Source organism: Oncorhynchus mykiss, chromosome 16, assembly GCF_013265735.2.
Source record: "Oncorhynchus mykiss isolate Arlee chromosome 16, USDA_OmykA_1.1, whole genome shotgun sequence".
Lineage (NCBI taxonomy): Eukaryota > Metazoa > Chordata > Actinopteri > Salmoniformes > Salmonidae > Oncorhynchus > Oncorhynchus mykiss.
Window position 1 is genome coordinate 52330716 of NC_048580.1, and position 13986 is coordinate 52344701.

Sequence of the window (13986 nt, forward strand, 5' to 3'; positions counted from 1 at the left end):
GGTAGACCAAAAACACACGATATATAAATAAGAAAAACACGATAAAGTAAGTAAGCATACTTACAAGGTCAGTTCCAGTACCAAATTCACAATGTGCAGTTGTGGATCGATAGGGGTAGATATGTATGTAAGGTGACTAGGCATCAGAATAAAGGATAAACAGAATAAAGGATAAACATTTTTTTATTTTACCAGGCAAGTCAACAAATTCTCATTTTCAATAACAGCATAGGAACAGTGGGTTAACTGCTTGGTTCTGTGCAGAACAACAGATTTTTACCTTGATCTTGCAACCTTTCGGGTACTAGTCCAACGCTCTAACCACTAGGCTACATGCCGCCATATATGATGACTGTATGTGAGTGTGTCTAGGGTCATTATGAATGCATGTGCATATTATGTGTGTTTGAGCAAATGATGAAGTGAGTGTTTGTATGTGTGTTGGAGTATCAGTGTGTAGGGCCCTGTCAGGATACATAGACACAGCACAAAAATAAGAAAACAAATACAAAAGGTCAATTCAGTCTGTGTAGTCACAGCAACTGTTTGTTGGCTTAAACACATTCACATGGATTCCCACACAAACATCGATACACACATTTAGCAAAGAAATAGCTTGTGGTTCTGCTCTTGTTTTTCACTCTGGGACCATTTAAAGAAAGGTTCCACCACATATGAGAACCCTAAGGATGGAAAATGGTAGACTTTCTTGACCATTTCTAGGCATTGCATGCGCCTTAGAACACACACTGTGTTCTAGGCTAAGTCAAGGACAAAGACCATGACAAGGTCATGCTTACATGACTATCACTGTTCCCATGCTCGGTCTACCTGTTAGTTCTGTGTTGGCCAACTTTCCCAGCTATATTAATTCCGTATTTAAACATTTACATAACTTTTCTCCTATGTTCATCTTATCTAATGGAAGGCATTATAGGCTTCGTTACCTGCATTAATCAATCCCAGCTAATTCAAAATGGACAATGCCAGACCCCAAGGTCAGCCTGAATGAGATTAGGAGAGGCTTGGTCAACACCACAAAGTGCAATTTAGAGAAGGGCAGGTCTGGTCTTGCTAGACTGCATGGCACAGCGGTTTTCAGTTATCTGCATTTTGACCCGACTCATTAGAGATCTTAAATCTCGAAAAGTCAATGATGCCAGTTGAGTAAGTGGCTAATGATCGGTCTTATTATTTTGAGTTAAACATAAGCCTAAAGTTCTTGGGAGAAGTTCTGATACTACGCTGGTGATTTCCCAAATGGGGAAAGTCATTTAATTGTAGATCAAGATATCATCTCTTTTGAAACAAACAAAAACACAAGATAATGATCAAGAAATTGAGAATGTTTAACGTTTGGACCAACTGTGATTAATCTGTTATCAAGTCCAACTTTTCACTGTTAATTTATTTGCTATGATAATCTAATGCCCTTTCTATCTCAAATTATTTCAGTGATGTTGACACGAACTGCATTCATATCAAGCCAATACTGGAATTAAGTTATTGTAACGCTCTACTCTTTAACATAAGCAAATAGATGTTTGTGACTCAAAATGAGTAAACAGACACATTAAAATGCTATCCAGGTTTAGTTTACACATTCTTTCCCATGTAGCCAATCTGGGGGAAAAAAACAAGGATCCAGAAAACCTAAATCCTCAGTACTGTGTGTGTGTAAAATACAATCAATAAGTGAACAATGCAAAAGGAAGTCAAATTTCAGGCTTTATTGTAAGTGGTGTTTTTTGGCGCGTCAATCATTGGTCAACGGCAACGAATGGAATCAAATATGAATGAAGGGCAACGAATAGTTTATGACAAGACAACCTTCAATTTCAAATAAAGCCCAGCTCAGTGTAATTATGAACAATAAATACAAGTAAAAAATAAATAGACTATTAAATAAAGTATAAAACAAAGTTTACTTTTGAAATCAATAAATTGTTAATTTGTCTGTAAGACAGCAACAATAAGAGTGATGTAACTTTGATGAAAGTTACCTAAATTGAACATACAATTTTTAATTTTCCTATAAAAAGCAGTAAAATATGCTTACAAAGTTCAATTATACAAAAGGCAATAAACCCCTCCCCCCCAGAAAATCCCTTTTCCAAATGAAAATCTAGTAAACTAATAAAAAAAAGTACTATAGACTTCTATATTCATAAATGAAACAAGGAGCATAAGATGTGAAATAAGACGATCCAAAAAAGTTAAAGCAAAAAGTCAAGTAGTGAAGAGAGAGTCACTAACAAACCGTCATCTTTTTAGAGCATTGGGATAAATGATGCACACAGTCTTTTGGATATAGGCTGGTACCAGATCTGTTTGTGCTCTTGCCAACTCTATTGTTTGGTATGTTGGCAAGAGCACAAACTGATCTGGGGAAACTATTGGATATGGATGAGCTGGTCAATTAAGACTGAAGAAAACTGATACTTTCTTGGCATTGCCAGAAGCAAGCACTTTATCAATGAAATGCATTGAGAGGAAAAATAATACAATGGTATTATTATCTGCATTCTCAAAGCAAATTGTTCCATCCCATAAAACACTTGTTACTAAACACCAAATAAGAAATAAGGATAAAGCAATTAGAACAAGAAAATAATGGTAAATCTAAGTTGTGATTTAAAAAAAAATACTTTTACTGTCACATTGAAATTGCATATCAAACTACACTTTACATTCTCTGAAATCATCACAACAAGCATTTCTAATCCTAAATCATCTATTTAATTCAAACATGTTGGGCATTTGTATTTTCAAACCACTTTGAAAAAAGGCCTGTAATCCTGACTTGATAAAGCTTGACACAATACCTTTCAAAATTAAATCCATCATTAAATGGGTCGTTCCACCAAATAGGTACCTTTTGAGTAGCGTAACTTGGTGAAAATAAATGTTTTATTTCACATAATTATAACATTCCGTCATAAAGAGCACATGTTCAAATTATAAATATATATTTTAAAAAATCCCCATCTCAGAGGTTAAATTAAAAAATGACTATATTAACTGCTTATTAAGTGTCAAAAAGTAACAGGGTTGACGACTTAACCTTAAAGCAGCCATAAATCCCCTTGTGACAGAGGGAATGGAAGCTTGTGTGCAGCAGTGGCAATTTCACAGACCATGAAATTGTTAAAAGATTTCTAGCCTGTCTATCCATGGGTAACAGGGTGGACGTATCATACTCGACCCACTCAGTTTTCCAACACAAAACGGACAAATGAGTAGAACTAGCTCACCTGCTTCTCAGATTTGACTATTAAACGTTCAATGTCTCTTTTGAAACAATTTTTTTCCAACATGGAATAGTTTCACCATATTAAAACGAGAGTTCATTTCACATAACAGGGTTGACCATAAAATAAGGGACAGGTGTTTAAAAAAAAAAGGAAAAAAAAGTAATGCAATCACCAACATTAAATAAATAATACTCTTCAGAAATGACTGTCAAAGCCACAAAATAACTAGGGCTTACAATGATGGTGATCATTTGGACAAATGTTGGGGTTGAGCGGGTTAAAATCTTCCTAGGGAGTCAAAGAGGATAAACTGAGGGACATGTCAAAATGATGCATTTTGGCACTTGATCAAGTATTCATTCACATAAAAAAATCAGATTTGTTGTATTTTCCATGTGGTCTATATTAAATATAACATGCTTATTATTTGTGCACAATGTCTACTTAAAATATCAAAGGGACGAAAAAGAACTAATTTCGTGGAACGACCCAAATATAAACAAATTCTTTCAGCTGCCTCATTTTATTTCAAATGATCTTCCTATGGCATGATGATAATAATAATGGCAAGATAGATAGATGTTTTAGATGAGACAACTCATCCCAATTGTTACTTATTTAAGTGCTTCAATGTAAGTGATGTTCTTGATCCCAATCAATTAACACAAGCGTTTGCGGCCAGTTAAACTGAACATGAGGAGTACCTCATATCTTTTCACGTTATTTTCATATGATAGCTTAACATCTAAATCAAGCCCAGATAAGGCACAACAGCAGCTAACAACATCCCAAACTGGACTAAGACAATAACCTCAAGACTGTGGCATACACAAATGCACCATCATGTTAACATACGTCCTGCCCAGGCCCATTCAGGTCCACTCTCTGCTTCGAGTCCATTCTCATTAGTTTAGCAAGAGATTACATGGACCACAATGCATTTCACTGGCACAAACACCGCCAAACTCATACCCAAAAGGCCACAGCAGTCCACTTCACACAAATAATTGCTTTGGTGTAAGTGGTTTTGTGACTTCTTAATTTTCTCTTCTCAATATTAGTTGCTATGGAAACAAGAGACAACCTCGGTACAAGCTATTCCAAGACTTTTATGACTTGATTAGTTTCAGGGGAGAGAGGGGAAGCATGCAAACAAAATATTAACAAAGATTGGGGATTGAACTGTATCTATACAACTGACATGGATAATAACATATATACAGTATATAATATACACAGTCTAATCAATACATCTATTGTTGTAAAAATACTCCATTCCTTTTTTTTATTTTTTAGATACGCTTAACAAGTCTGTTAGAAATCTTTAAGATTGCACAGTATTGTCAGTCTCTTTTGGCTAGACCATGCCCCTAAGAAGTTTTCAGTTTGTCTGTCCAAAGCCGTCCCCGCAGCTCCGCTCCAGTCCAGTCCAACACAGAGTTCAAAGTTCAGTCAGAGTGCTGTCCAACTCAAATTCCTGCACCACTAGCATTGGGTCACACTGCAAATACACTCAGGGTGCTGGTCTGGTCTTTCAAGCCCAGGATGCTGTATGCAATTCTCTTCAGGTGGCCGGGCAGTCTTACGCCAATGTTCTTGATATCCCTGTGAAAAAGAAAGCAATTCAGATATAAAGCCACTGGATAGCAACGGAGGAATTCACACCTTGACCTGGTTTGGATTCCCTTCAAACTCATTCTTCAGTGTTCCCTTCCTTTAGGTAATATATATGAAACTGGATGTGAAAGCAAAGCTAGTACCCTATTGAAAATAACCTCTAGGGACTAGCCAGGAGGACAGTTTCTAATTTTCAAGAAAGGGCAAACATGAGGCAAACCCCTCAGACAGGCACACGTGACAGAATCTGGTGAAGGTGTGCCACATCCAAGTCCCTCATTTCCAGGTTTAATTACAGTCTTAATTAGTTAATGAGGATTCTCCATATCGCCTATGAATCAGTTGCCTGGCAAGTAGAGGGAGTGTCGTAAATAGTTCAGTCGAGTGCTTCCAGATGACAAGAGATGGAGCATGGGACCGTAAAATCTCACCATGGAATATGACACACACTTCAAAAGAGGTTTCCCGTTTCCGCACAGCCCTCTTTCTTAGGATTAAAAGGAAAACCTTGTCGGTAGATATGTTCTGTAGACTATCTACCTCCCAGATACTGTGTTTATTGAATGAGTGATATATTTCTGGTTACAGTGCCTTCGTCTGGGTATTTTGTTCATTTTTTGGGGTGTGCGTTGGTGCAAAGTCCTCTCCTTATCCACAAATGTGCTACGCTTTCTTAATTTCCCTTATCTCCACATTGCCCCTTCTAGTGTAGTGGCTGTTCTCTCGTCTTATCCTCCTCCTCCTCCTTTCCTTTCATGTTGCATAAGCCATGAGGGCCTTTGCCCTACACAGCCAGGACCAGCGGTTTCAGGCTGCTGCAGAAGTGCTGCCCCGGGCTGCTGGTGTGGGCAAAGGAGGGATGGAGGAATAATTGAAAAAAGGAAGGGAGAGAGAAAGAGAGGGGAGTGAGCAAATCACAAGTCACCACCACAAGGCCACCACAAACGAGCCTGCTCTTTCTCGCACTCCATTATTTTTTTCCATCTCACTAGTTTTCTTGAGTTGTAGAGAGGCCAGAGTTTATATTGTCCGTAAACGGTTCTCTGGCTGTCGAAAGCTCCTTTTTCAAAATCAAAAACCCCAAACACTTGGAAAACTAAGGACTTAGCTTGGGAACCAGTTGTTCTACATTGTGCAAATAGTGTATACATCTCTATTTAATATATTCCTATACTCTCATCCAATCTTAGATTTGTCTTGTTTGTGATCAATTGTTTTGATGAACATCATCATTAAGTGACAGACAGAATGTCCCACAAAAATCTAATAAAAAGCTTTAAAAAAAACACTACTCACACATTCTTCATCTGCAGCACCTGGTCCATGGTGACCACTCCAGCGCAGGTGAAGTTCTCACTGTACTGGCTCATCTTGATGGACTCCAGCCACTCTGACACCGACCTGAAGGGTAAGCCGTCCGAACCACTTGTGCTGGGCAGGCGGATGGATACGCTGGAGGAGGGAAAGTAGGGCAGAATGAGTGATCATCATCACCAGCTGCCCGACAATAGACAGAGATGACTGATTACCCAGCGAGGAAACAGTGAGATAAAAACCGGTTGGTGCAGCTATGGGGAAGCTGACAGATATTTGTCTTTTGTGTCTAAAACATGTTCAGACACCAGCACACATACAGAGAAGTCAAGTAGTATAGTGGTTAGAGCGGTCGGTCAGTAACCGAAAGGTCGCCAATTCAAATCCCGAGCAGACAAGGTGAAAAACCTGTCGATGTGCCCTTGAGCAAGGCACTTAACCGCAATTGCTCCAGAGTTGCCGTTGATTTTTTTATTTTATTTTTATTGAACCTTTATTTAACTAGGCAACATAACTTTGTAAGGCACTACATCTCAGTGCAAGTGGCATCACTATAGTTCCTGGTTCGAATCCAGGCTGTATCTCATCCGGCTGTGATTGGGAGTCCTATAGGGTGGCATACAACTGGCCCAACGACACTGGGCCAAATTGTGCGCCACCCTATGGGACTCCCAATAACGTCCGGATTCGAACTAAGTACTATAGTGATGCCTCTTGCACTGAGATGTAGTGCCTTAGACCGCTGTGTCACTCGGGAGCCCAAAGTAGGGCTGATGGGATATGCAATAAACACATTTCCAATTCACAGATGAGTGTTAACACACACTAGTACATGTGTGAAATTGGACAAATATAAGCACCCAACAAATTATTATTAAACATGCACACATTATGCTGCCACATTATCCTCCTAATAATTAGCTTTTTCTTGTGCTCCACTCGGTTTCACCGTTTCATGGATATACTTTGCTGTGTAATTTCCTTCTAGAGAGTAAAGGACTCATACCGGGGGTCGAAGTCTGCGATAGCCTTCAAGGACTCGGGGCTCCTGAGCAGCTTGTCCAGCAGGCTGACGATGTCCGGGAAACGGGGCCTCTTGGAGCGGTCCTGCAGCCAGCACTGCAGCATGAGCTGGTAGACGGCTGATGGGCAGTCCATGGGCGCTGGCAGCCTGAACGCCTCGTTGATGGCCTTCATCACCTGACAACCAGAGGCTAGAGGTTAAGTTTAGTTTATTCACACCAAAGAAAACAAGTAATAGACAACAATACAGAAAGAAAAAAAACAGAAAGAAATAAACAGTGTGCAGGTGTGGTTGGATGCCCAAGGGCTGATATGAAAGCCACACCACAAAACTATTATACAATACAAAAGTACACAAATAAAAAAGGTTTGTTAAAACAGATAACAAAACCTACAAATTATAAATGTATAAATTAATTGATTAGTAATCCACAAAAAATTAGACATATTTTTTAAAGCAGTGGTGGAAAAAGTACCCAATAGGTAAAATGACTAAAGTAAAAGTGAAAGTCACCCAGTAAAAAGTAAATATACTTTTAAGTATCAAAAGTAAATGTATGTGCGCGCATGTGAGTGTTAGGCTATATGGAGGAGATTACTGAGTAGTTTGTTTCATCAGGCTGACCCCCAGTCTTTGCTTGAAGTTACTGAGGGATGATGATGTTTTGGCAATGTGAAGATAATTCCAGAGTATGGTACCTCTCTATCTAATAGAGAATTGACTACGTGAAGTGCGGCAGTGCACTTTGAGACCCTACACTTGAATTGAGTTTCACTGAGCTGTTATGATAGTTGGCACTAGCATTCCAGTTAGCTGTTACTTCATGGGTTTCCATTGGTTTACGTTAGTGTCAGCAGTGTGGCTCTAATTGGAACTATAAGGCTTCCTGCCTTGTTTGGCTTCGTTAGCATTAGTATTGTAGTGTACCTCGCAGTTGCTCATGTCCCAGTAGGGGCGCTCGCCAAAGGCCATGACTTCCCACATGACGATGCCGAAGCTCCACACGTCACTGGCCGAGGTGAATTTTCTGTAGGCAATGGCCTCTGGGGCTGTCCAGCGGATGGGGATCTTACCACCCTGTTGGAGGGGAACCAAGTGTACAATACACTCAGGTCAGAGCCCAAAAAATACATTGTTTTGTTCAATTAAATTAAGGTACATCTAATTCAATGACAGTCCTCTATGAGCAGTTTACACTGAAATACAGTGCTAACAAGGCAAAGGTGTTTGCAAGAGCTGAGTAAAGCCAAACGTTGTAACATGCAATGTTAACTCACGCTGGTGGTGTAGGTGCCCTCAGGGTCGTCCTCCAGCACTCGGGACAGGCCGAAGTCAGACACCTTACACTCCAGGTTGTTGTTGACCAGGATGTTGCGGGCAGCCAGGTCCCGGTGAACGTAGCTCATGTCAGACAGGTACTTCATGCCAGCGGCGATGCCATGCATCATGCCCACCAGCTGGAAGGAGGGCATCTCGCCATCACGATCCTGAAGGGGAAACACATTGTAACGCACACATACTGTTAGAGAGAAATATTTTGAAGCTGTGGTAACTTGATCTGTAGTATGTCTGTCTTTCACTTATAAAGGTAACTTGCATACGATGTACTGTAGGCCTGGTCACCTTTAGGTACTTGTCCAGTGCGCCGTTCTCCATATACTCAGTCACAATCATGGCATGCTTGACTGGAACCAAAAAAAGGGCATAAATACTGTTAACTACTGCACAAAACAGACAGGAAATATATACATAGAATTTATATATAGACAGGTCAAGTGAATGCTTCACAGGAGAATACTATTCTTGGTAAAGGTCGTAGGCTAACAGAGCCTTCTTACATTTGGTGACGACTCCCTCCAGGCGAATGATGTTCTGGTGGGAAAACTGTCCCATGATGCTCGCTTCTGACAGGAAGTCCTGCCTCTGCTTCTCTGAGTAGCCCGGCTTCAGCGTCTTAATGGCCACCGCCCCCTCCTTCCGCCCTGGCGCTTTCAGAATACCACGGTACACCTCTCCAAACTCCCCTAGAGGCGTTGAGGAAAATGGTTTTAAAACCCAATGACAAGATTGAGCAATATTTCAAGCACCATCCTTTATAGGGATGTGGCTTGCAGTGTTTCTCAAGTCTCAGGTGTTTGGGAAATTAGTTAAGGGGAAAGTAAACAAGGAAGGTGTCATGAGTGATTTTGTCCCGGGGATATTCACAGAGGTGTGTTATTGTGGGATTGTGTAAAAAAATCGGTTGACGCCTGTGGCGTGTTTGGGAGCATGGGAATCAGCTGTCACACAGGGGAGGGCCGAGCACAGTCGTGGGAAGGGGGGGAGGGGGGTTGGGGGTTCAAAGGGCAGATGTGGTCACACTGCAATAAACCCATCATCTGAGAAGTAGGAGTTTGGGCCCAATGAGGTATAGTATAGCCTCTTAAATACTCAGTTTTCTGCTTCAGATACTTCTGTTTATCTTAATTATTATTGCGGATTTGGGTCTTTTGAGACAAAGCACTGGTCCCCAAAGCCAAGCAATTGCCACACCAAATTATGTCTAAACATGCAGGGTGAGGACTTAATCCATTGATACTAATCTGGATGGTCTACCCACTGTCACTCAAGAGCTCAAACTGTAGCACTAATGCAACTGAAAATAAACAGAGATTTACTTGGATTGAAAATCCCTTTAACACCTTCGTCCTAAGCACATTGTTTTAACTGGGTTCTCACTCACCTGCTCCAATGACTTTCTGCTTGGTCACATGGCTGGGATGGATCTCGCTGGCAAACTTGAGGATGGCCATGTTGGGGTCCTCGTACGTGTGCGGATCCACATAGGTCTTCAGCGGCTTCAGTTGCTCTGGAGAAGAATACGAATAGATGGACATTATTGAAAGAACGATACAAATACATGACAGACACAGGGGGGGGGGGGGGGGGGGGGGGGGGGTACTTATTTTATTTTGTCTACCTGAGCTAGAGAAGTAAGTATCCTCTGGTCCTTGTCTTGTATGAGATCGCCTTCTCCTGAATAACAGAAAATAAACATCAGTAATTATCATCTCCCTTCAAAACCCCAAAATTGTCAGTTTCTCTTTTTATCCTTTCATTTCCAGCTAGTTTCAAAAGGCACCTAAGTCATTGGTGTGTGCCACCTCGATTCACAGAGGGAACACTTTGATAAAAGACTGGAGCCTGTCTGTGTTTGCTAAGCTGTGTCAGAGACAGACCTGGAGGACACAGACAGAGATGGCGGTGTGCTGTTGTGCTGAAGGAGCAGGGTCACCTCTAGCTTCTACAGAAAGAGCCAACCAGCTCTTATCCTAAAACAATGTGCCACTTGGGCCCGCTTCAATTTAAATCCACTACTTGTTAGAGTACACTCACTGAGCAACGACAAGCCAAACTCAACACTAATTCTCCCCTAGTGAGTGCTAGATAACAGATAGAGTGAGAGTAGCATAAGAATAAGGGGAGAGAGGGGTGGAGAGGTGGCTAAAAGGAAATAAAGGTCATTTGAAGCATTGACAAAGGAAAGAGATGAATGTGAAAGGAAACCAGTGAAGGGGTGTTATGAATGTGCTTTAAAAAAGGACGAGGGGCAGAGGGGGGAAAATAAGGTTGTTGCTGACCGTTTGCGTATGAGCAGGACGACCACCACAATCATCAACATGGCCGCTCCGCCAACTGCTGCTCCGAATATGACCCCTGTGTTGCTCTGGGACAGTGGCACTGTGGCACAACAACAACAAACAAACACTTACACAATGGTAACACACTGACACACACAGCTGCACCATTGATTTTAACACACAAACACACACACACACAAAAGCTGCAGTAATTTGAATTAAATGAATAATTAAATGTACAAATAAATAAATACACAAATAGATAAATAAATGGATGAATGATTGCACACAGACAATTATTGAAATAATTAATCCCACTTTAATTTTATGTATGTTATTGTATTGTATTTCTTCCTCCAATATGATGAGATGGTGGTCAAGAAAACGTACACTACTGGTCATGAGTTTTAGAACACCTACTCATTCAAGGTTCATCTTTTATTTTTACTATTTTCTACATTGTAGAATAATAGTGAAGACATCAAAACTATGAAATAACACATATGGAATCATGTAGTAACCAAAAAAGTATTAAATCAAAATATATTTTATATTTGAGATTCTTCAAATAGCCACCCTTTGCCTTGATGATAGCTTTGCACATAATTGGCATTCTCTCAACCAGCTTCATGAGGTAGTCACCTGGAATGAATTTGAATTAACAAGCGTGTCTTCTTAAAAGTTAATTGGTGGAATTTCTTTCATTCTTAAGGCATTTGAGGTAATCAGTTGTGTTGTGACAAGGTAGGGGTGGTATACAGAAGATAGCCCTATTTGGTAAAATAACAAGTCCATACTACGGCAAGAACAGCTCAAATAAGCAAAGACAAACGACAGTCCATTATTACTTTTAGACATTAAGGTCAGTCAATATTGACATTTTCCATAACTTTTGAAGTTTCTTCAAGTGCAGTCACAAAAACCATTAAGCGCTATGATGAAACTGGCTCTCATGAGGACCGCCACAGGAAATGAAGACCCAGAGTTACCTCTGCTGCAGAGGACAAGTTAATAAGAGTTACCAGACTCAGAAATTGCAGCCCAAATAAATGCTTCACAGAGTTCAAGTAACAGACACATCTCAACATCAACTGTTCAGAGGAGACTGTGTAAATCAGGCCTTCATGTTTGAATTGCTGCAAAGAAACCACTACTAAAGGACACCAATAAGAATAAGAAGAGACTTGCTTGAGCCAAGAAACGCAAGCAATGGACATCAGACCAGCGGAAGCGTGCCCTTTGGTTTGGAGTCCAAATTGGAGATTTGACCTGGCCTCCACAATCCCCCGTCCTCAACCAAATTGAGATGGTTTGGGATGAGTCGCACCGCAGAGTGAAGGAAAAGCAGCCAATAAGTGCTCAGCATGTGTGTGAACTCCTTCAAGACTGTTGGAAAAGCATTCCAGGTGAAGTTGATTGAGAGAATGTCAAGAGTGTGCAAAGCTGTCATCAAGGCAAAGGGTGGCTATTTGAAGAATTGGTTTAACACTTTTTTTGCTTACTACATGATTCCATGTGTTATTTCATAGTGTTGATGTCTTCACTGTTATTCTACAATGCAGAAAATAGTAAAAATAAAGAAAAACCCTTGAATGAGTAGTTGTTCTAAAACTTTTGACCGGTGGTGTATGTGGGTGGTATCTAACATGCCATGGCGCATTGATCGACTGCTTTTGCGTGGGCTGCATTCAGTATGACAGAACATGTTCAAAAGGCCATGTTTCACATTAGAACCCCCCCCCCAACAATAATAATGAGCGCATATAGCTAGCTATTCATCAATATGTTTTCACTTTTTGAATGGAAATTTTGGATAAAATCTATTATAAACTGGGTGGTTTGAGACCTGAGTTCTGATTGTCTGAAAGCCAATGGTATATCAGACAGTATTCCACGGGTGATACATTTATTTTTACTGCTCTAATTACGTTGGTAACCAGTTTGTAATAGCAATAAGGCACCTCAGGGGTTTGTGATATATGACCAATATACCACGGCGAAGGGCTGTGTCCAGGCACTCCATGTTGCGTCGTGCGAACAGCCCTTAGCCGTGGTATATTGGCCATATACCACACGTCCTTGGGCCTTATTACTTAATTATATGCTGCGCCGCACGCGCATCATAGAAACACACAAAAATAACTAATGGAACATTGTCCTTGCTCGTCATAGAAACTGGTGAACCGTTTTGAAACACTGAGGCATTGGCTGCCTTCCTGTACCAGGTGCCTGTGTTAGTAGTGGGTTGGTTTTGACAATAAGCCACCGGACTACAGCCATATAGTTTTGAACCTAGAAGAAGACCAAGAGACGGGAGTAGGCAAGGAGGAGTCGACCGCGATGGGCGAGAGGAATGTCCAGTTGGCTAGAACAGCATGGTAAGCTAACATTACTGAGTATCAAGCTAGCTAGCTTGGCTACAACTGATAAAGTCGAGTTGGCTAGCTAGCTAGTTAACTGCGTTTTACAGCCAGACTCTCAGTTTTAACTAAACTGCAATTATCATAAACCATTCTTAGCTAGCTAGCTATAGTAACTAAATATCTGTCAGATGTAAAGCAAGCAGGATCGTGGCATGACATACGCAATGCATGTTGGCTAGCTCACGTTAAAACTAGATCACTTAAGCGAGTGTATTCTTAATAAGCTAGCTAACTACAGTTAAAAAAGGAGAAGCATGTTGTCATGATGGAAGTCACCTATGTGAAGCTAGCCACAATACTGATTAGCCACAAGTGTAATTTGCGGTTCTCCTTAGCAATTGTTAGTGAGATATGGTGCCATAACATAAAATAATATCTTAGCTAGCTATAAATTCACATGTATGCCATATAATTTGTCATAGCGTTATCACAAAATGGCATGCATACTTTTAAATCAAATCTATTGTTAAGTGCATACAGTGCTTGGTTGATTGAATTTACCACCTGTGGTAAATTCAATTGATAGGACATGATTTGAAACGGCACACACACCTGTCTATATAAGGTCCCACAGTTGACCGTACATGTCAGAGCAAAAACCAAGCCATGAGGTCAAAGGAAATTGTCAGTAGAGCTCCTAGACAGGATTGTTTTGAGGCACAGATCTGGAGAAGGGTACCCCAAAAAAAATCTGCAGCATTGAAAATCTCCCAAGAACAAAGTGGCCTCCATCA

At 40.6% G+C, this 13986-nt stretch overlaps 1 protein-coding gene across 1 annotated transcript in view; it reads right to left on the bottom strand.

Annotated features, from left to right (window-relative positions):
• Nucleotides 1-1710: 1710 nt before the first annotated feature.
• Nucleotides 1711-13986, bottom strand: part of LOC110492242 (ephrin type-A receptor 2) — a 32057-nt gene continuing 19781 nt past the window's right edge. The window contains exons 8-17 of the mRNA XM_021566383.2: nucleotides 10830-10929; nucleotides 10169-10224; nucleotides 9932-10057; nucleotides 9048-9233; nucleotides 8833-8894; nucleotides 8487-8696; nucleotides 8137-8286; nucleotides 7192-7385; nucleotides 6168-6323; nucleotides 1711-4859 (exon numbers count right to left, since the gene is read on the bottom strand). Coding sequence (XP_021422058.2) covers nucleotides 4751-4859; nucleotides 6168-6323; nucleotides 7192-7385; nucleotides 8137-8286; nucleotides 8487-8696; nucleotides 8833-8894; nucleotides 9048-9233; nucleotides 9932-10057; nucleotides 10169-10224; nucleotides 10830-10929 — 1349 coding nt within the window. The 3' untranslated portion in view covers nucleotides 1711-4750. The remainder of the gene's footprint in view (nucleotides 4860-6167; nucleotides 6324-7191; nucleotides 7386-8136; nucleotides 8287-8486; nucleotides 8697-8832; nucleotides 8895-9047; nucleotides 9234-9931; nucleotides 10058-10168; nucleotides 10225-10829; nucleotides 10930-13986) is intronic.